The sequence below is a fragment of the Lutjanus erythropterus genome, chromosome 9 (assembly GCF_056507025.1).
Source record: "Lutjanus erythropterus isolate fLutEry1 chromosome 9, fLutEry1.hap2, whole genome shotgun sequence".
NCBI classification, from domain to species: Eukaryota; Metazoa; Chordata; class Actinopteri; order Lutjaniformes; family Lutjanidae; genus Lutjanus; species Lutjanus erythropterus.
The window spans coordinates 34390379-34413513 of NC_139325.1; the positions used below are offsets into that span (position 1 = coordinate 34390379).

A 23135-nucleotide genomic window follows, 5' to 3' on the forward strand; every position below is an offset into this window, starting at 1 on the left:
AGGCTGACGACAAGCATATACTCTGATTAATTGGACACCTGACCTCCAGTTTGTGAACCACTGCTGAAGAAGATATTGATCCTTAAAAAAAAAAAACAAGTATATGAGCTTGCAACACCTTATGTCTCGTCTCACAAACACACCAGGGGGCAAAAAGTTGAATAAAAGTTAAAATAAAAGTAAATAAATAGAGACTGAAACAAAGTGAAGCCTTAGATAAATATCTTCCAAATCCTATATGTTAAGTTTTAACAGCTTTTTGATTGTACATTCAGATATTGAATAAATGTATTGTCTGATATGGGCAGTCAGGCCTGAACAGTTTGACTTCTTTCTTATGAATTTAGATTGGCGATTATAAAATTTGGTCAGAAAGATAAGCAAGTGAATCAAGAATAGAAATTCCTGTCACATCCAGTGAATCCAAACAATACATTTTCCAAAGAGTGGATAAAACCAGCAATCAATTGTGACAGTTTACTCCACAATTTATTTGTATGCAGGCAAGACCAAAATAATTGCACAAATATTTGTTTGATTTCTCCACAAAAAGTGCAACTTACTTCAGTGTTTTTCTGAAGTGTCTGCAATTAATGATGAGTTTGATAAAACCTGTGATGCCTTTTAAAGAATATCTCTTTGACTTTGTTGGTTAAAAAAAACTTTTATGGGAACAGCCAAACTCTTTACCAACAAATATCTACAACAAATATTGACCAGTACTTTTGATTTTTTTTTTTTTGTTGAAAAGTTTGCCAAGAGAAAACAAGTTTTCCCAACAGTTGCTTCGATCGCGAGAACATATTGATCCTTGAAGTTCCAGATGGGGTAAACATCACCGCTACATGGCGCTGTTCTCTCCGATCGCCTGATACAGATGCTGATTGACAGCTAAACTTGTCCCGCCTATCTGGCTTTACTGTCCAATCAGTGGTTACGTCGCTTTGTTGTCGTACGTGTGTTGACAGCGGAACTGAACAATCGAGAGGCTGTCTGCAAGAAACCAACACAACAAGGTAATTTTAATAAACACGGACTTATTATAACCATTTTGCGGACATTTGTACGCGCATATCATGTTTTCCGGTCATTTAGGCATCAAAGCGGTATGATTTGATTAACTAGAAAGGTTTAAAATTAAGTGAGGCCTAGCGTCAACGTTTAACCGTTAGCAACCGAGCTAGCCGCTAGCAACCGAGCTAGCATGACACATTGAGCTTGAAGAGTAGCTAACATAGGTTTGTAATGAGAACTGTCCTAAAAACAACTTAGCACCTGAAACAATGTGTATGTTTTGCATGTTAAGCACTTTATCTGTCATTTGCACTGATGTCTATGCCAGATAAGGTCAAAGCTTTAATGTTAGCCGGGTGATTTAGCTGTGGAGCTAACGGTAACTAATACAGGAGTTTGGCTGAGCAAGCCTGACTGTAACTATCCACTTGACCACCTTAATCACTGATCACCACCTCACACTCACATGAAGTATTTTAAAATACCATTTTAGATTTTAATTGAGTTTTTTTCATTTTTATATGCGAGTGAGCGTTTAAAACAGCAGCGTGTCTATCTGACAGTGGCATTTAAAGCTACTAACACGAGTCTCTGTTTACTATTTGAGTCTCCAAAGTAGTAACGTTATCACTGCAAGGGTGGTATATCTATAAAAATGATGACGATGATAATAACAATAACTAGCTATATCCACATAACATCTTTTTCAAAACTACCGTTAACAATGTGCTTCACAAACAGGGACATTTAAAATCAAGCATGAGAATAATGAAATACAATATCACCCTCAATTAAAACTAAAGTTAAAATTATTGATAAAAGTACACGTAAAAGAAGAGATAGAATAAGAAAAATGAATTATAAAAAAGATCATAAAATTTTAAATACCTGAAAATGTGCATTTAGGGCTGTAACTAACACTTATTCTCATTGTCAATTAATCATATTCACCTATTTAGTTTACTGTCATAGAGGAGTAAAGAACCCGCAAAAGAATCACATTTAAGAAGCTGAAATCAGAGAATTTAGACTTTTTTCTGTCTAGTCAGTTATGAAAATAAATGGCAAATAAGAAATATTGGTTACTCACTAATGTGAGTGTCAATTTGATAATATTAAAGCCTTTGACTTAAACTTTTAGTCAGACAAGAAGAGAATATTTTTACTTTAATTGTGTTTAATCTTCTTATGTAATATCCATTAGTGCTGGAATTAGTAGAAGAGTAATTGAACAGTCAATTGACAGAGAAGTTAATTAACAGATTCGTAGAGGGTTATCGCAGACAACTGGACTTCCTTAGGTTCTTGAATATGCTTTGCGTCTCACCCAAGAGGCTTCCTCAGTTCTTGTAGCAACATATCGGTGAAGATTCTCTGTTCAGAAACCAAAGAAGCCTCTTGGTTGAGGGCTGAAATGTCTTGAAGAACTTAAGTAAGTCCAGTTGCCTGTGATAACCCTCCCCAAATCCATGACCTAGATGATTGAGAATATTCACAGACATGTTCATTAACAAATGTTCTGTTAATCAGTTTATTGTTTCAATCACTTATAATGCTAAAATGATAAAACATTCTTATCTGTGAGTTTGCTGCTCATCTCTCCTTTATTGAATTTTTAATGGAATGTATTTGGGTTTCAGACTGTTGATTGAACTAAACAAGAAATCTGAAGACGTTCTTTTGACCTCTGAGGAAATTGCAAAGGGATATTCAGCAATTGCTGAATCATTTTTTATGTGCCCAGAGATATAATCAAATATTTGAAAAGACAATCAACAGATTAATTAATAATGAATGTAATTGTTAATAATAGTTGATCATTGTATAGGTTGAAATAAACAACTTCTTTTGTTTTAACTCATCATTATAAAGTCGAGTGTCGATTGCACAGTGTAGTGGCTATAGAATAATGACCCCATCCATGTTTAGATTGCTTTCCTATAAGCCTTGCTTTCACTATGCAAATCTGTCTGCCACCAGGCAGCCTGAGAAAATAATGTCTCCATTATTGACTAAATAAATGAAGAAATTCACACTTTTTTTTTCCTGGTTTCATTTTACGTTAATCCCTCCTCCAACCTGATACCAACCCCTGCTGTAGTTTTTGTTTGTGTGAAGCAACAGCCTAATATTACTCCAACTGTGTCATTGCTATGCAGTGCATATTAATACAATAGCTTTCAATGCACCCCTTCAGTGAATTTCTTCTTCTCTCTTATTTCCAAAGTGGTGTTGATCATCCTCGCCACGGAGCTAGGATCTGAAGAAACAGCAAGGGATCTGTTGTTGTGAGCAGGTGTTGTCTTTGTGACAACAGCTCAGTAATAGCTAAAATACCAGTTGGAAATGCAGGAGGAGAATTGAAAAGTTGTCTGTTTCCACTTAAATATCAATCCATCCTTAAAACTGAAAGTAATATAATTTCACCGCCTTTTGTGTCACAGCACATGCATATACATTTTCCACAAGCTTTACCGTTATTTTTTATGATTGATATATTTAGTAAGTAGCAGTAATCAAACTTGGCCTTCACCGAACTAGGACATTGCAATAATCTTAATACCATTAACTGCACACAGTAAACCTTTTAACATAAAGTTTTAACATTTTGTTTTACCTTATGTACCTTTTAGGTAATTGAAAGTTGTCTTTTCCTGAACAGTTTGACATTATAATTTACTGTATAGTCTGTATCAGCTTGTTTCAGCTCTTCATTGAAGCTTTGTGATGTTCACACTGAGTGAATATTCAAATTCAAGACTCTGTTTTTTTTATGGCTTTTTTGTGTTTTTTAACGACTAATCCACTGCAGACTGCAGGTCGTTGGGGGGTTTGAGCTAAAAGTCTATTAAGGATTTTCACAGCACCAAACAACATCAACACACATATCTGCATGTCTGCTGAAATGCTGTTAAGTTCAGCATTTAATTAATTCACTGAGTTGCCCTTAATTTCAGTAAAGTCTCAGGTCCTAGAAGTGGTTTGCAGTAGAGATTAAATGGTTTGAAAATCTCATGTTAAAATTATAATGAGCAACATTATCATGGCATTGTGAACACACTGAAATAGTTTCACCTAGTTTTATTTTAAAAAACTCTCAATGAATTATAATCATCATGTCCTTTACAATGTTGATGCAATGTGGGAGACTGTTGCTAAATTTGGTTGATGCTAGGGCTGTGTGTTGACAAGAGTCTGACAGTGTGATGCGAGTGATACAGGGATTATGTTTCAATATATTGTGATTTATATTATATACTGTAAGCAGTCTGATTTTAGGAATTTTATTGTGGTTAGACATGAAACCAGGACTTGTTTCATCACTAGTTTTCAGTGATCTTGGAGTTCAGTGTGGTTGAAGATGATTATGGCAAATATGAACTTCTTATTAGAACTGACAGACTGTTGAAGTGAATGCTGCCTTAGTGACTTTTGGGTATGATTTACAAAAGTGGATGCTTACAGCTGCCAAATCCAATTTTAAATTGTTTTCCTTGTAGTAGCCTTGTACCTTTTTTATTATTTTATTTTGTTTGATTCTCTCTTACTCTAGTTGAACTTAAAGCTCCCTATCTGTCAGTACGCATAACAATAAAGCAATAATAATAGCAAAACAAATGTAAAATGTTTTGAATAGAGTTTGCAGTGCCTTTTGTACCAATCAAAAGCTGCATCTTGAATATTGAGCAGGTACACACACACACTCTTCCAGCCATCTCTCATTGAAATGAAGCCAGGTTTGTCCTCCTTTTAAATTCAATAGAAATAGACAGATGGATCCAATCCAGCCACACATTCAGCGCTTGATTTGACTTTTAAAAATTTCTGAAATGAAAACAGGTTGCTGTTTTTGAAACAGTGTAGGTTAATTTGCTTGGCTGCAACACATGCCGGCTCATCTGTTCAGCTTGCCTGAGAATGTGCTCTTTAGACCTGCTTGATGGTGGTCCAGTGGGACAACATATGGATGATGTGCGTGTGTGCATCTAGATTCAGGATGACACAATACATCAGCACCATAAGCTCTGACTGAGGTGAATAAGAGCCAGTACCAGACTAGTCTTTGCTCAGCAGTGGATATCCAGACACACTGTTGCATTAATTTTAGGAAATGGCCTCAGGTAATGAAACCATTCTGATGCAACTGCAATAACTTCTATCATGTATCTGTTAGACTAAACTTCCCTTGTGTCTCAAGATGTGTCTTCTGGGATTAAAATCTTAAAATATCCCATCAAAGTCAAGAGGACATCTTCTCACAGTGGGATATTTGACAGTCAGTCAAGGCATTTTTGAATTAGAAGGAGCACATGATTAGACTCAGACTGTCTTCCTTTCTCTGCTATTTTTCATGGGTAATTTAACCATAAAATTTATGTTTTACAAAGCCAGAATCATGCATATGCAGTATGGAATTTCATTTTAGTAATTTTAAAGGTCTGGATAAGTATGGAAAAAAGAAAAGAAACTATAGTGGACAGTGAACAAACAAGGCTACACAGATGCTGTGAACATTTCTACTAATTTTTCATTTTTTTAATGAAAGACAAAAAAATATGTGGGGGAAACAGCAATATGATGTTATTTAGCCCATATGTTATGGTAATATACTACAAACAAATAGCACCAGTTACTTCCTTTTTGGGTGGAGATGATGACAGTGAAACATTGTCCAACATTCTGCTTTTAAAACCATTTATCTGCATATTAAACATGTACATTTGTACTCAGATGTCAGATATGATCTGAAAAATTTGTCTGGAAATTTGAGTCTGAAATAGTATGGTATTTTGAAGTGGAAAATGTGTACAAATCCTGACAAACACCCACGAGATTTTGCATGAGGAAATTGTCCTGTTTTTGTGTTTGTTTGTTTTCATGTGTTACCTATTCTGGAGACTAAATATCTGCTGGAAGCACAGGCAGATTCCTTTTCACTACTTAGGTAATTATTCCGGTGTTGCCCTCAGCCCAAAGTGCATTTGCATCGTCTCTATGCAGGGAATGGGTTTTGATGAATATACATGCTCTCTGCTTGGCATTCATTACACTTCTTGCCCGTATTGGTGCTACCTTGTGCAGCTTTGCTTCTACTATCTGAATAGCTCTCCAGGTAATTTGAGGGTTAAGTGCTTTGGTCAAGAGTACTTGGCTGTTAGACGTTAAATGAAAAGGGAGTATTGTTCGTTCAATTCTGTGTCCTTTCAACAGACCACAAGTGGCTGCCTGGACCGTTTTGAGGGGCATGCCAAAGATACCAGCATGCCATGTTCAATAACAGAGCTTTGATATTGTTAATAGAGCATGTTTATGTAAGATTGTGACATGGTGTCCCTAGATGGCATTTTCCACCACTAAGGCTGCACAATTAGGCTAATCAAAATATAATTGAAATCACAATATGGCCGAGAGCAATATCCAAATCCCAAGAGCTCCAGTTTTTTGACAAAGGCAAATGTTTGACAAAACAATATTAAAGTAGATTGTGAAGTACTGCAGTGCTGTAGAGATGTCCTGGCCTACAAATCTTGTCCTCCAAATGTAAGAAAACATGTTTGTTTGGTACAAACCCCAACAAATGTCACACCTAGAGCAAACCAATACTGTATTTTTGGGGCCAATACCAATATAAATAAATGAAATAATTCTAATTTAACAATAATATAATAAAATTCCAAGATATTATTTATACAGAATATTAAGAAAAATGATAAAATATTAATACATTTCTGCATATAATGCTAAAAAAAAAAAAATCTGCATTATGTTCTGTAAAACGTTTTGATCACAGTGTATATCAGATATATGCATGCATATATGCTCATACCATTATAGTTGTGGCAGCTCTATATTGGCTGGACTCTAGTTATATCATCATCATTTTAATAGTAGGGGTGTCACAATTCTTCAGCACCGACAGTAATGCCACTGTTAAACTATCTTGATTTGTGAAGATCAGTAGATGTTTGGTTTTATGCCGTGACAACTGAAACTTACGTTTTTAAATTCTTCTCCATAAAGATATGTCGATATAGTATCAAGTGTGATATAACAGCTGGTAAGCTACGCTGTGTTGTTTTGTGTGCTAATATTTTTCCTTTGGACACCTGGAGGTGGAGCGAAAAACGCTACTGGGACAATTCGCCCATTCTGCATTTCAATTTGATTAATGAAATTGAAAACTCATTTCAATCAGTTTTCAGTTTAATATTGAAATTGTGACACCCCTAATAAACTATTAAACAGAAAACCACAATAATAATACAGTGGTCTAAATAAGTACCAGCATAGAAATGAGAAATTCTACCTTACTATAACTTCATTTCAGACTCTGGCTGTACAACAGTTGTACTGGTTAATATCATTTAAGATCTTTTTTTCCCACACTAATAACCAAATGTTCTTTAACTCAACCAGCTATTGTTAGTTAGCCTTACTTGTAAGTTCTCACTGACCATCTATGTATTTACTCAAAAAATATGCCTGTATTTTCACATTTGATGTTTAGATGTTTTTGCAAACTTAACTAGATTCAATGGTGGCATTAAAAAGTCTTATGTTTAACTTGCTGATACATGTAGACACCCTGGATAATATAAAGTGGTGGAGCCAGCAGTATCAGAGATGTTATTTCCTTGATTTTTATCGTACTTGTACTTCAACACAACTCTGCTGCGTCTCTCTGTAGTGCTGTTGTCTAACCTGCTAATCATGTCTCTGTCACCTGTGTCCCCTGGCATCAGATGGAGGTGGAGCAGCTCCTGTCTCTGTCAGGCTCAGCACTGGCCCAGGCTGTCAGCTCTCTGCTGGAGACCCCAGGCCTCTATGTCTTCTCTGACATCCTGGAGCTGCCTAATGTCAGAGAGGTAAACACACTCTCTTGCACTCTATCTTCCTCACCCTTTCTGTCTTTCGGGACCTTTTCACACCTGGCGTGAAAAAGAAATCTGTCTTAATCACTTCTAGACAGTTGATCTCACACATGTTAATGTGTCCCAGGTACATGGAGAATCTGATGAACCAAACCACATTCACAGTGATCAGTGACGCATGTAACCACATTGTCAGTGTGGCATCAACACATGAATGTTTCCTAACCACGTCAAACAAAGTTTATCATCTACGCAGGTAGAAAAGCAAAAACATTTGTTCGCCAATGATGTAATCAAAGTCCCAACTCACCTCCCAATTAACACATCTATATATAGAATTTCTGAGCGTGATGCTGTTATCAATTTCAAGAAGTACTTTGGCAACATATTACGTATGTTGTACATTAGTCTTGCATGAAAAAATGCAGTTAACACCCTATTTTGGAAGTTAAATGCTGCTGTTACAGTAGGATTAAAGCAGGGTTGTGCAGCACCTTTGTTCCATTCTTTAGCCCTACAGAGGATGCACACCAACAGGGGTTTTTTATTAACGATTTGAGCAGTCACATTGCATTAAACCACAACAAGGTTTTGCACAGGTAAAATGGCACACAAGCAGCACTGGTGAAGAATGCGTACAGACTTAAGAACATTGTGTCTGAAATTAACGTCTGAGGAAAGCAGGTGGTAAATCTGCGACACTGTTTTATTGAATAAACACAGAGGGAAAGAGAGAGACTAGCCAGGTCGAAACAGTGAGAGAAATGTTTTAATGGTTCAAACAATGAAAGTACTTCATTGACCGCGGTGAAGAGTATTACAGCAAATTAAAAAGATGCATTATAGACTTCCCTTAGACAAAAGAGGAACGGTTATTATAACACACAGTTCTCTGTTTCCCTGAATGTTTTTCTGCTCTGTGTGTTTTCCTTGACTTTTAATGGCTCATAGCAGGTCTAGTCCAGTCAAATATGAATGAAACAGGGAGTAATACTCATTGTTATATTCTTTTTATCTGCTTACAGCAATAATCTAATCAGGGGACTTTTAAAAGTTTTAGCAAACAACTTTATAAGATAGGGCTATTTATAATATTTTCTCCAGTACAGCTTTTCTCATGGGGAATGAATAAATGCTTGCATCTCCAAGTGTCTCTGTTTTTTTCAAAACAATATTAGTGGCTTAACAGCAGAGAACATTTTCTTTTGCTGTTCACTGCTTTCCAGACATGTGCAACACTCATCAAATTAGCACCACATTTATAGAAATCAGATGAACTGCTGTTGGGCTCATTTACATCTAAATGGAAAAACTGAAGTGACACAAAATTTTGTGCCCATGATGGCTAAACCTAGTATGAATCCCTCCACATGTTTACTGTAACAAGTTTAAACTAGAATAAGAAACTACATGGTAGAGCAGTTGTAGAACACAATTACCATAAACATTTCATAGCCAAGACAAACAACAACAACAACAACAACATTAGCTGACAGCTTCGAGCTACAAGGAAACACTGTGGAAGTGATTTACTATTTGAATATTGAACAGGGATCTGAAGTGTGATCACGAAGAGTGATTGTAGACAGATTTTGATTCCAGATTTGAATGCAGATTTGTCCAGTCTGAATATAAGGGGTCAAGTCTTCACGTGGTCTCTGTCTGGCTATGTTCACACTGCAAGCCGTAGCGTATGTTCACGCTACAAAATGGCCCAAAGAGGCGAGCTACATTGTCGCCAAAGTCACCAATGAAGTGTTGCGCTCGTTGATAAAGCTCCTGCTTTCGTTGAAAGTGACTTGTAGCCTGATGCTTTATTGACAGTAGTGTGAACAGTCCATTAATGCTCCATTCTGCTCAGATCTGAATTTTTTGCTTGGCTGTTCACATTACTTTTTAAATATGTGGACAATATCAGATTCTTGTGTGACCTGGTTACGGTCCTGAACTGACTCGTATGCATAAAAGAACAACAACAAAGACGTCACACGTAGCGAGCTGTCATAAGCCCCCTTCAAACATGTCCTGCAACGCTGCATTTATCTAGACATTACCTAGAGGAGTTGTATGTGTGAAAGCAAATGTCTGCATTAGTTTCCCCAGAATAACTGCCAATTCATATCAGCCTGCATGAGAAACACCAGATCAGTCAGAGGAAGCAAAAATGTGCATCCCGCAAATCCCAGCGCTCCACGAAGCCAAAACTAAAAGGAGTATTTTTAGTATGTGACAACCCTTCTGACAGGCTGTTTCCTGTTGTGTGTAGATCTGCAATGATTGATTGATTAATCAATTATCTAATTAATTACCAGCTATTTTTTTTAAGTCAAAATTCTCAGATTCCATCTTCTTAAATGTGAATATTTTCTGGTTTCTTTACTCCTATATGACAGTAAACTGAATATTTTTGGGTTGTGTGCCAAACAAAATGTCACCTTGGGCTTTGAGAGACATTGATCAAGATTTTTCACAATTTTTTGACTTTTTATAGGCAAACAACTATTATTTGATTGACTGATTAATCGACTATGAAAATAATCATTAGTTGTAGCCCTAGTTGTGTGGTACATGTGTGAAAGGGCAAATTTGGACGACGTCCTGACCTGATTCTCACAGCGTAGTTTGAAGTGCATATGTGAAAATGGTTTTTACAGAAGTAAACATGGAGGCCACTGAAGTCGGCGTGTATGGTTTCATTTATAAGCTGATGTTCAGTGGAAGACAGTAAACTCATAAGCAGCTGATAATCAGGACGAGGATGAGGCGAAGTAAGACAAATTTTTAATTAAGGGTTTTTATGGAGCAGTGCTGGCTACATCTGTACAGAGGTGTGTTTCGATGCGGAGTCTGAGCCGAATGGTCGTGATGTGAATTGCTTCACAGAAACAGATTTCATCCAAAATTTCAGGATGTTAAAGTTTGCTTTTAATAACATCTGTCAGCTCCTCTACCCACAAGAGTCTCATGGCAAGACACTTCACGTATGTGACATAAAAGTTGCATGAATTCCAATTTGACGGTTCACACTGGGGTTGCGTTGCAAAAATATCAGACCTGTATTTGATTTAGGAACATTTCATGTGATTAGTGTTGTTCACTCTGTCATTTAAAATCAAATCTGAGTTGCATATGAACCAAAAATTAAGAAAAAGATTTGGGCCCCTTTTGCCTGCAGTGTGAACGTAGCATCTGTTTCTCTCTTCTCTGAGTCCCAGTAAGCCGTCTCCTCAGAGCTGCTCATTGTACGTAGATAAAATGCAGTTTGCACAGTTCCTGTGTAGGGGTCTCATTACTTTTGTGTTCTGCCACATCATTTTCTCTTTCCCCTCATCTCCCCTCTAAACCACAGCTGGAGAACGGCCCTCATGCACCAGTGTACCAGCTCCTCAACCTCTTTGCCTATGGAACCTACTGCGACTACAAAGGTATTTGCAGCGGCAGCACCGTGTAAATAAGTAATAGGGCAGCCCTGCAATTCTTTTATTATGAGCTGTATTTCTTTGCTGAAAGGCAGACACCTTGGTACAGCAGCTTAAACTCCCTCACCTGAGACACTGCAGGCAGTTTATTCTCAGACAAAATTACTGGAGTGCATTTTATCTGTTTGGGCAACTTTTCATCAAGTGTTCTGATTGGCTGATGATTGTCTGTTTTACAGCAGCAGTGATGAACAAACGAACAATAAACTAATCTTTTGTGCTTTAATTTGCTGTCTGTGTAATGCGTTGGGAAGCTTCAACAAGAAAGTGGAATGTTAATTATGTCTAATTTTATGCTGAACATCAACCAATAGCCTGGAAAAAGAATGTAGCCTACTTTATTGTTCCCTTCCCTTTCGAGTCACGCCGACAGGGAGCACATTTACTTTCACAGAGCTGTGTAGTGGAGCCCTTAGAGGAGCTGTCAGAGCTGCTGTCTCAGAGGGTGTGAGTCCTGTCACCAGGGGAGGATGGCAGCAGGAGACACAGTCGCTGGAGACCGACTCTGTTCTCTGACTGCTTAAACAGCTCCACACTCACCTGCGTGTCCATGTGTAATATTACACTTCAAAGTAATAAGTAGTGCCACGATTATGTGTGACTCTGTGACCCTCACAAAAGTGACACTTACACACTGCTCTGGAATACTTTTCCCCATTGTGACTCTCTTTTATTTATTTATCTTTCTGTTTCTTGTCTGCCGCTGCAGAGAGAGCAGCCTCTCTTCCCGAGTTGACCCCCGCACAGAGAAACAAACTCCGCCATCTGTCTATCATCAGCCTGGCATCCAACCTCAAGGTACCTGTTCATTCTTTTCGCTTTGCAGTGTAGTGCAGATAAACTCTAACACAGTATTTATCTCAAAAATAGAAAACAAATTGAATTTCTGTAGCCATTATATTGCTGTAGGCTTCATTGAGCATGATATTAATGATGTATTAACAATTCTGCTCTTAGATATGGCTTTGCTATTTTGTTCTAAAGGTTCATATGAGGTTTTCTATGACTTAACGCTCGTGGCTGTTTTTATATCAGCTAAATTAAAATCACAGCAACACACAAACCTTTTAGTACCAAGCGGGGCTGCACAGTTAATCGAAATAGTCCAGAGTGCTGGAAATCCTTAAAAACACTTGAATTTTAATGTAGGGTTTTAAGGTTTGAAAAGTGCTTGGATTTTCAATTAAATGCTTGTCACCGCTGGAACTTACATTACTCTTATAATAAATCGCCACCTGCCTTTTTAGATACTCAAAGAAAATAAGTCGGCTCTTGGCTCAGTCAGGTTGTATAGGATGCCAAGTCCACTAACAGACAGGTGACACATTTTGAAACATGAGACTTTGTTGTGTTTTCCTTTAATTTGTCACTTCTCTGTAGGATGCTGTTACTATTAGAGCCTGACGGATATATCAGCTAGCCAGTATATTGGCCTATCACACATTTATTGGAATATGTTTTTTACCGAACACATAATGCAGAAAACAATGCTTAGGATTGTCCACACTGTCCACACTGACAAAGTCTTTCTATATTCGGAGTCACTGAATTTTTCACTTCTAAAATTGGTATTGGAAAAATTGGTATTGGATTCAGAAATTCCATATCATCCTTACCCTAGTCATAAAGTTGAATACCACATCTGATTTAATGTGATGAAGAAGTGAAATAATCATTTTTAGTATGTGTATATAAATATGTAATTTACCACACCTCTAAGTTGGTGGAAAAGCTTGAAAATGCACCTTAAAAATTCTTCAGAAGTGCTTGAGTTTGACTTAAGAATAGGTGTAGGAACCCTGAATATTACAGATAATACACTATGGTGAAATGCAATATCCACATCGCTGAAGCAGAAATTTTGTGATGAATAAAAAATGTGTGACAAAATAGTCTTACAATAACATGCTGTAGTGCTGCAGAGATGCCTTGGCCTACAAGTCTTGTTCTCCAGGGGCCTGCTTCAGAAAGCAGGTTTAACAAACCCTGAGCCTAATCCTGAGCTCTGAGTTGACTCGGCCTGAGATGGGAAACTCTGAGTTATTGGTTCTAGAACAGCTGATTAGAATCAGTTCAATCAGCTCTGAGTATAATAACTCTGAGTTAAGTTCATGCATTAAAGCCTTTGTCAATGGAGCTCCGATACAATGATTCACCATGGCAACAGGTAAATAAAGAGCAGAGCGTCTATTTTAATCCACTGGAGCTAGAAATATGAATGCCTGCCAGTGTGGACGATGACATTTATCTTAAAAAGCAGGAGAAAGGAGACAAGAAGTGAACAGTATTACATTTTATTCAGTGTAGTCGACTCATTCATCATTTACAGGACACGATGATAAAGTCCTGGAGTCCTTCTGTATAACACAGTCGATTTTTAAATATATTTATCTGCTGTAGCCTGACGGGGACAAATTGGATTCTATATTTTAACATGTGTAAATATTTCAACATGAAACGCTGTCAAAACACATGAAAACAAACGCAGTCTATATGCAGTCAGAACTCCCTTTTAAACTTGATTCGGTCCAGTTGTAGAATATCAAAGGCATTTCAGCTGCACCACATTCATCCTCACTCAGAAATATTCACATAATCTCCAACATGATGTGCCAAGTGTTCATCACAGTATGACAAATGACTGTCATACTGATCAGTGTCTTATACAGATTATACTACAATAATGTACAGTAAACATTTCAGTGCAGGGAAACAGCTGTGTTACACAACTTCACAGTATTATAAAGATAATTCCACAATGTTTCGTCCTTGCATCGATTACAGGTTGATCATATTGTTGTTGAAGTTAAAGATAGTCCTTGTCAGCTGAGGAGTGGAGCGTCCTATCTAACTTTCGATGCTGTAAACTTCTGCAAATTAATGTGTTCCAGTCTGTGCTTTGATACAGACTTTAGGGCATCAACGCGCTTATCGGGACACGTTAATTTGCGACTTGATGAATGAGGAAATGAAACGGTGTGTCAGACAGCTCCTTCACGCTCCGCAGTAGGGGAGGAGTCGGAGGGAGACTCAGAGGTTGCTGAAGATAACGTGCCGGCAAGCAGGTTACAGTCGGTTACCGTTGTAACTGTCAGTTACCATGGTCAGTTACTATAGTAAGAGTTTTCTGTCATCTCAGAGTCCCAAACAAAAACTCAGAGTTTTCACTAAACCTGCTTTCAGAAACATGTTTGTTTGGTAGAGCATTGTCATGATTTCAATTGTTTTTTGTTTGTTTTTCTCAGTGAAAAATGACAACAGTGATGCAAAATTGATCATTTCATAGTTACTTTACAGTGTACTTGAAAGAAACAATGAACATTTTATCATTTATCATTCCCACTATTTGTGACTCATAGCACAATCGCAATCTGTCACAAATAATCACAAGATGATTTTTTGCACCGTATCATGCAGCGCTAGTCTCAAGTTTCTCAAGAAAAAGTTACCAGTTCAACCACTACTGGTCAGGTCACTTTAGACGTCTTTAAAGGCATCTCTCATTTGCACCTTCCATCCACACTGGTTATGCCCTTTTCTCTGCCTGCTACTGATAAATAATTGATTCATTATTCTCACCAGCTCTGTCCCTCTTTTTAAAAAAAATCCTTAATCTCACTTTACTCTACCATTGCTCCTTTCACTCTTGCCCTTGTTTTTCTCCTTAATATGTCACTGCTTTGCCCGTATGTAGGCCTGAACTCTCTAATTGCCCAGTGGAGGATAGTTAAATTGTCCAAACTCTCCTTTTCATCTTCCTCTTGCAGTGACATTTAGACAAATAGGCAATTTCACTGTAACATTTTCATGTCATTTTCCATCAAACCGCTAAAGTGGAATCAAATTATCTCCCCTGCATACCTTGGTCTAAAGAGAATGTGAGGATCAGAGTCTCGTCATGTCTGTTTTTTTCCCCTCAGTGCCTGCCGTACTCGCTGCTCCTGCAGCAGCTGGAGCTGAAGAATGTGCGGGAGCTGGAGGACCTGCTGATCGAGGCCGTTTACTGTGACATCATCCAGGGCAAACTGGACCAGAGGAATCAGCAGGTGGAGGTAGACTGCAGCGTGGGTCGTGACCTGGGCCCCAACGAGCTCCCAAACATAATCAACACGCTGCAGGAGTGGTCAGTATCACCTCTGTGTGTCTGTGCACACACTTTAGATTTATGTCTCAATTATCTGTTTTCCTAACTCCTCTAACAATTGTCTTTCCACCACCGGTCTCTCCTCTCTCAGGTGTACGGGGTGTGAGGCGGTGCTGTGTGGGATCGAGGAGCAGGTCTCAAGGGCAAACCAATACAGAGAGAGCCAGTTAAAAGTCAAAGTCCAAGTGGAAACAGAGGTCAGTCCGTCTCTCAGTCTTTCCCCCAAGAAAGTCTAGTAAATATGACTCTTCCTCCTTCTGCCTCATCTCTGTTTTTATGCTTCCAGCTGTTTCTGGTATTTTGGTTTCCCCCTCACTGCATATTTCCTTTTTTGTGGCTTTTGTTGGAGGGTAAACTCATACAGCAGTGTGTTCATACTCCTAACTTTTAAGAAAAGGTTCATGGCTCTGTCTTAAAACAGTAGTCAGGTCCCCAACTGAACACCGAAACAGGTTTTTGTTTGCTGCAATCATTCCTTCATATTAAGAGATCCCTTCTTACTGTATTTACTGTATCTGCTGTAAGTGATGGGGGACTCAGTCCTTGTTCAGTGCTACAATACATTCAAGGTTAGTCCTCTTAATAAGAACTTCTGTCTTTGTGTTACTGTCCTTCAAACTGCTGCTCAGCAAGGAAACACTGTCTGTGGAAACACAAAGAGGGAAATTTGTTCTGTAAATGGGCTGTAACCTTTGGAGATACCCACTTTATTTGAATGACTCAGACTGCTGAAGTCTAATATTACCTTCAAATAAACCTTTCAATGCATTTTTACAGAGAACAAGGGCTGTGGATTTTGTCTCCCGTCACTTACATTGGAAGCATATTAGGAGGGGATCTTTCAAAGGGATAGTTTAGATTATTTGAAGTGGGGTCGTATGAGGTACTTATCCACAGTCAGTGTATTACCTGTAGTAGATGGGGGTCGCCTTGCCCCCCATTTGGAGAAGAAGTAGAAGTACTGGTGTAGGAGGATAAGCAACGTACCGCTGTGGACAGGGTCAGTACCTAAAAGTTGATTGAAGTGTATGCTATATTTAGAATATTTCCACAGCTTTGCTCTGCCATCAGACAGCCTTTTCTGATGGTCAGCTGTCGTTCTATAAGCCAAATATCGCCCTCTCCAAACCAACCAACCAACCTCCTTCGGCAAAATCAATTATTTTACCTCACAGAACACAGGAGCTGCTGATCCACCACTGCCTCAATCTGTTATTTTGTGAATAATAGTTTGAATTCACTGAAGTCACACAATAAAACAAACAAACTAACAGATTGAGAGAACAGCAAGTCCCGAGGAGGTCAGATTAATGTTTTGGTTGAGTGAGAGAAAGTGATATTTGACTTATATAGCAGCAGAGTCCTGTCAGAAAAGGCTGTCTGATGGCGAGGTAAAGCTGTGAAAATATTCTAAATAAAATGCATTTTGTTGCTGACCATGTCCACAGCAGTACATTGCTAAGCTTCTGTGCTCTCTGCTTCTCCAAACTGGGGACATGTTGACCACCATCTACTGTAGATAACACACTGACCTTTAATAAGAACCTCATGCAATTCCACTTCAAATAATCCGAACTGTCCCTTTAAAGGCCAGTATGAACAGGAGGAACAATTACAGCAAACAAAACCTGACTTGAAATATAGTGAACCTTTCCTTTAACTCATCCCTCCTCTTAAATCTTTAATCCCGTCTTTGCTTTTGCCTCCAGGTCTCAAACCTACAGAAAACGTTAAAGGCCAGCGCCGCCTCTCCGTCATCAGGCCCCGCCCCCGCCGGAGCCGCCTCCAATCAGGACGCAGACCAGCCCGCAGAGCCACGAGACCCCGCCTCCTCTCAGGAACCAAGACAGCCAGGCAAAAAGAGCTCAAAGGTGAAAGGGTGAGTACTGCGACATCACCTTTGTATTCACTGTGACTCTGTGGAGGAATGTGGCTTCATGCAGGGAGGGAATGAATGAATGTAGTTTTCTGAGCAGCTTGAATGTTTTCTACAAACAAACCACCAAGAGTTTGCATAGAAATTGCATTCATTTTTCCAAAGCATGGCCAAACATTTCAGAAACTGAAAACAAAAAAACATGTTTGGCCATGTAGAATAATTTACTGAAATGATGTTTTATTCAGAATTATTGATGCGTTCTTAAAACAGCTTTGTGGTTTTGTTTTTTTCTCACGCAAGAGGTGCTATTTATTCCTACAAGTCTTAAAATTGGAAGAAAAAGCTGCATATGGAGGTTTTTTCCATTAAGTTTCTTTTATTGCTTCTTCTCTTTTTGTTCTGCAGAGCACTTTGTAACAGCGGTTTTTGAAAGGTGCTTTATAAATACGAATTTACCTAGTTATAACCACAGCACTATAAAGACTCTACTTCAAACACTAAATTAAAGCCATTAGTCCAATGTTCTTCTAGAGAGCAAAGTTAATTCAACAGAGAACCTGCTATGTTTCCATTTTTTTCAATAAACATTAAAAAGCCAGCTGCTAGTGTAAGTGGTGTGTGAGTGTGTGTGTCTGCATGAAGTAGCTTTATTATCAGATGCACATCAGTGTTTTGTAGCGGTGTTCTAACCCTGCTATCAGCGGCTCTTTCTGTTCTGCTTGCATTCGGCCCAATTACCGATGGCTAATTTCACATCTGTCCTGCATTGTAAAATGTCACTGGATATACAAATGCCCCGCGCGCTCTCCTCCTGAAAGAACTGTTTCCCCCTCCAGTGATCAGAGGAGACGCTCCGCTCCTCCGCTGATGTTTATGTTGTTGCCGTCGAACAGAAAGCACTGATTATTTTCTGGCTGCCTGTCACATTTTGATGAAGCATAGAGCCCTGTAATTTCCATCACTCAGCAGTGCACTTCATTCAAATGAAGATCCACTTAATGTTTTGAAATCCAAATTAATGATAGCTTAACCTCAATCCTCGAATTAAAATGAGTTTTGACACCATTTCTTTGTAAAGCTATTTAAAGGATGGAACTGATTGTGCTGAAGTTATTATTAGAAATGGGCTCTTTGTGCAAATTCTTTTTAATTTGCAGAAATAGAAAATCCACTGAGATCAATTTCTGCGCTAAAACACTAAATGCTGATGTTAAATATTTAAAGACAAAGAGAGTTTGGCACCCAGGTTGCATCAGTAATATGATGATTCAGTAATGGCATGTGGAAGTTAACTAATCAAACTAGGGCTCCAAAATTAATTGAAATTTTATCAAAATTGTAATATGGCCAAGTGCAATATCCAAATCACAGAAGCTTATATAATAATGAAATACTGCAGTGCTGCCAGTTGTTCCCCAGATGTAAGAAAACATGTTTGTTTGGAACAGACCACATCACATCACATCATTGTGATTTCCTGATTCAGCCAACACTAAGTACTGATCCAGGAACAGCTGTACAAACCCCTGTATGGATGTGATATGATTGCTGATGTTGTTGTTTGACCTGGTTCAGGTTAAACCCTTCGTGAAACATAAACAGAATTTCACCATCCTGGAGAAAATAATGACTCGTATCTCTGGGTTATTGGACCGGTGCCTAGACACCTTTTCCTTGCTGATACTGATATCAGCATTTTAGATCAGAACAATCCTAATTTTAATCAGTGATTAAAACTGTGATGCATAAATCATCATTTCCACTGATAGTGATAAGCGCAATATCTGCAAATCGCAATATCATTTTCTTTAACATACCCTAATCAAACATGACTTAGATAAATCCCAAACAAAGTACCACTCAGGGTTCTTACAGGTTCTGGAAATCCTTGAAAACACTTGAATTCAATGTCATGTTTTCAAGGTTTGAAAAGTGCTTGGATTTTTTTATGAAGGTTTTGAAACTGTAATTGCATTATTTTCATAATAAATCACTCTCTGACTGAATCATTTGCATTTTAGATAAAGAAACAAAATAAGCTTAATTGCCTTTGCCTTTGTTACAAAATGAAGTCGAGTCTGCTCAGGCCTCGCTCGCCACTCTGCACTTGTGGCCCCACTTGGTGTGATCTGTCAGTCTTTGTGGATGTTTGGCCTCTGAGGGAGCAGGCTAACAGACGACAGCATGCTGGGAGGTTGCCGTTTCAATGAGCGTTGGCGTGAAAATGAAAAAAAAAAAAGAAATGAAAAGGGTTTTATTTGTCTGGTAATTGAGGGATTGTTTTATGTTGCCTCAGCCATGAAGCTTTGTTGTGTTTTCCTTTAATTTGTCACCCTTCTGTGGAATTCTATCAAGAAACATGATTTTGATTGTTTATAGCACAATAACAACTGATTTAATGTGATGAAGAAATAAAATGGGGCCTAATTATTTTGAGTTATATATGTACATAAATATGTCATCTGCTGCAGCTGTGAGGTGCCTGAATTGACCAGCGTTTCTTACTGATTGTTTCCCGCTCAGGCTGCGTGGCAGTGGGAAGATCTGGTCCAAGTCCAACTGAAGACGAGGGACTGAGACGTGAAGACGGCAGCACTGAAGGACGCGTTCACAGATTAACGGACACATGGACATGTTGACGGACAAACGAATACACACAGCGATGTGACCAATGTTCTCCCGGGACACCCCTGTCACACACACTCACCACGAAAAAAAAAACAAAACAAAACAACAAAAAAAAAAAAACAGGACGCTTCATGGGAACTTTTCTTGTCACCAAATCTCACCGGGACGGATTCGGAAAAGAGACGCCGGCCGATGGAAATGACAGGTGTGACATCCGCTCTTGCAGTTCTTAATAGCCTAACAGGTGGACTGTCAGTGTATATACACACACGCACACACACAGATGCAGCACTTGTAACACATCGTGACAGCAGGAGTCAGTTGCCTTTGACCAGAAACAGGATCAGTGTATTCGACGCGTATGTGTGTATATCTGTTGGTTTCAAACTTGTTCTTTTGGTTTAGATTAATTCTATGTTGCTTTGTATTTTTTTCTCTCTGCTGAGTCGAGACGTGTATAAAATCTGAATATAAATTGTGGGGAAATAAAACGAAGCCCTGTTCTTCTCCTGACTGTCTCATTAATGTCACTGTCACTTCTTTTATTAAATGTACTTCAAAGTGCATCTCTGGAGGCTGCACAGCTAAATGTTAACTCGCAGAAGGGGGCTACCCGTTAGGAGGTCAAGCCATTAATTAGGGCATGTCCCCAAAGAGACTAATGTATTATAGAGCTGAGGCTTCCCCTGTGCACAACCAGCATGGCTACACACACATCCACACACACACACACACAGCAAGTGCATTCATATTTCATATGAGTATGTTTTGCCCAGAGCTTCTATTTCAATGTCAAAATTGCCTGTTGAAATTGCCTGCCATCCTCTCTTGTACCTCCATCACGCAGTCAAAATTGCCTTCATCGCGCTCGGCCCTGTCCATCTCTCACTCTTTTGATTCTGCTTCCTGTAAATTCTCCGCTTCTCATCCTGCATGACATTAATGGCGGCGATTAGTTGACCGGCGGCAACGGTGACGAGGAAGCAGACGAGGAAATTATGCTCTGTTTCATTCAGCCCTGCATCTTTCTTCTCCATCCCACCCCTCCTTCCAACAGCACCTCTATAAATAGTGGTGTTAATTTCAGTCAGTGTGATTGAGCTTGATTGGTTCAGTTTTTTTTCTTTCTTTCTTTCTTTTTTTTTTTTTTTACGAGACCGGAGCTGTGAATTCTAACAGCTGTACACCTCTCAAAGTGTTTGTAAGTGAGAAAATGGGGTTAGCTGGCACATGTGCAATGTGAGGGGAAAGTGGCAGGTGAGTCAGGTGTGTTTTATTATAGGTGTGAACACGATGACTCCAGTTCACACCTACAACCACAGTCAGTTCAACAAAAGTTGGGATGCTGTTTGAAATGTAAATCAGAACAGAATGCAAAGACTTTTTTTTTGCACTACATTCAAATGAATACGGTACAAAGACGAGTAAATATGGACTCATTCTGAATATGATGGCAAAAAAAAAGGTTGGGTCAGGGGCATGTTTCCCACTGTGAGACATCATCTGTTCATTTAACAGCTGTGCCTCTGTGTTTGGGAAGTGAGGACACTAATTGTTGAAGTTTTAAAAGTTTAACTCTTTCTTATTCTTGCTTCATTTACGACTTCAGGATCAGAATCAAAGCGGGTTGATAACGATGCATCTCTCTCTGGCTCGCTGTCTCAGGTCTAAGCCTAGTTAGCTTAGCTCTTATCCCGGCTGTCTTTTGTGATCGCGGTCCGGCTCGTCTGGCTGAGTGACCCGTCTCTCTCTAACCTAGTCCCTGCTCTTCCTTTCCCCACATTAATAAGTGTATTTCTGTCATCTATCATGTAGATATAACTGCTGTATTCCACCAGCGTTTTAGTATTAATGTTGTGCCATGTGTGCAGCTGTCAGCTAACTTAAGCTACATTTACACTTTCACCGATCTTGTTTTAAAACTTGTCAGATGGAAACATTCAAACATCAGCTGGAGACGGATTTTTCAGGCGAGTCAAGGAGTTAGTTGGAGCTTACATCAGCCAGCTACATTTAAAAAAAATCTGCTTGTGAGTCATTATTTTGGTAAACAAAATCCACCGTCAGCTAGAAATGAGAAGCTGCTTTTGTACACATCTCTGAGACCTCATGTTTCAACAGTTACACCCAATTTCAATGTTATGCCTGCTGCCGTTGTCACTGTAAACGGCATGAATGCAGTTTGAGAATGGAAAGTTTGGCAGGCTTAGCAACAGTAACTAAGGAGGGCGGGGCTCAGCGAAGGGTCGGTCCCATTCAGGAGCTGCACATTACCGTCAGGCCTGGAGGACTGTTGCTACACTGACCTTTTCTCTCCAGCGCACTGCTGCTAACTGCGCTGTAGCTGCCATTAGCAAGTTAGCTCAGTTAGCAGTTCTGTGTGATACATGCCGCATTCAAATGGGATCGTGTTTACCGTGTTCACGAGATTTGATCGACCCCCTGAACTGAAAGTTTTCTGCATTCGAATGGAATTCTTAAACTTGGAAATACAATCAGGAACAGAACATCGTGAAGTCGGAGCTAACCGAAAACTTCCAGTACATGATGTCATGAATACGACACGAGGAGGGCTTTCAAATGGGGTCATCTCGTAAACCCATTTGAACGCCCCACTTCACGGCGTTTTGTTCGCGACTTCCGTGTCGTATTTACGGGTTTCATTAGAGCAGCTGCAGCCTGTGAGATTAATGGAGGCCGGTTGACAGGGAATACAGCGGCTCCAACCAGACGCTGACTCCGAGGACGATAAAGACACCGGAGGTTCAGGCGGGGACAGAAGGCATGAAGCGACTTAGCGACTTAATTGGTAAGTACACATCGTCTGTAGCAGCGGCTCCCAAACGAGGGTGCAGAGCGACTTCACCAGCCTCTGAGGGGAGGCGCGCCAGAAAAAAGTTTGGGAACCACTGGTCTATAGTGTTGATAAGTCCGTGAATATTTGTTTTTGTGAAGTTGGAAGTCATTTATTTGTGTTTTAAACAACCAGACGTGTGTGATGTTACACTATCTTCAAATAAAATAACAAAATATTCAGTCTCCTGCTGGTTGTTCAGACAGATACAGAATCATTAGCAAACATACCGTGACAGACTCCGGCTTATTAAGTTGGTGCTGTT

General features: G+C 39.1%; 1 protein-coding gene across 1 annotated transcript; it reads left to right on the forward strand.

The window, feature by feature from the left end:
* The first annotated feature begins 877 nt into the window (after window positions 1-877).
* cops7a (COP9 constitutive photomorphogenic homolog subunit 7A) lies at window positions 878-20518 on the forward strand. The gene is made up of 8 exons (XM_084727300.1): window positions 878-1016; window positions 7758-7880; window positions 11236-11311; window positions 12075-12163; window positions 15286-15488; window positions 15601-15706; window positions 17219-17388; window positions 19912-20518. The coding sequence occupies exons 2-8, from the start codon at window positions 7758-7760 to the stop codon at window positions 19949-19951; spliced, it is 807 nt and encodes a 268-aa protein (XP_084583426.1). The 5' UTR covers window positions 878-1016; the 3' UTR covers window positions 19952-20518.
* The last annotated feature ends 2617 nt before the right edge of the window (window positions 20519-23135 follow it).

What these genes read in the sequence shown, in the direction of transcription:
- cops7a (XM_084727300.1), top strand. Translation starts at nt 7,758, where the DNA reads ATGGAGGTGGAGCAGCTCCTGTCTCTGTCAGGCTCAGCACTGGCCCAG. An exon ending in AACCTACTGCGACTACAAAG is followed by an intron (nt 11,312 to 12,074) that starts GTATTTGCAGCG and finishes CTGCCGCTGCAG; the next exon opens with AGAGAGCAGCCTCTCTTCCC. An exon ending in AAGTCCAAGTGGAAACAGAG is followed by an intron (nt 15,707 to 17,218) that starts GTCAGTCCGTCT and finishes TTTTGCCTCCAG; the next exon opens with GTCTCAAACCTACAGAAAAC.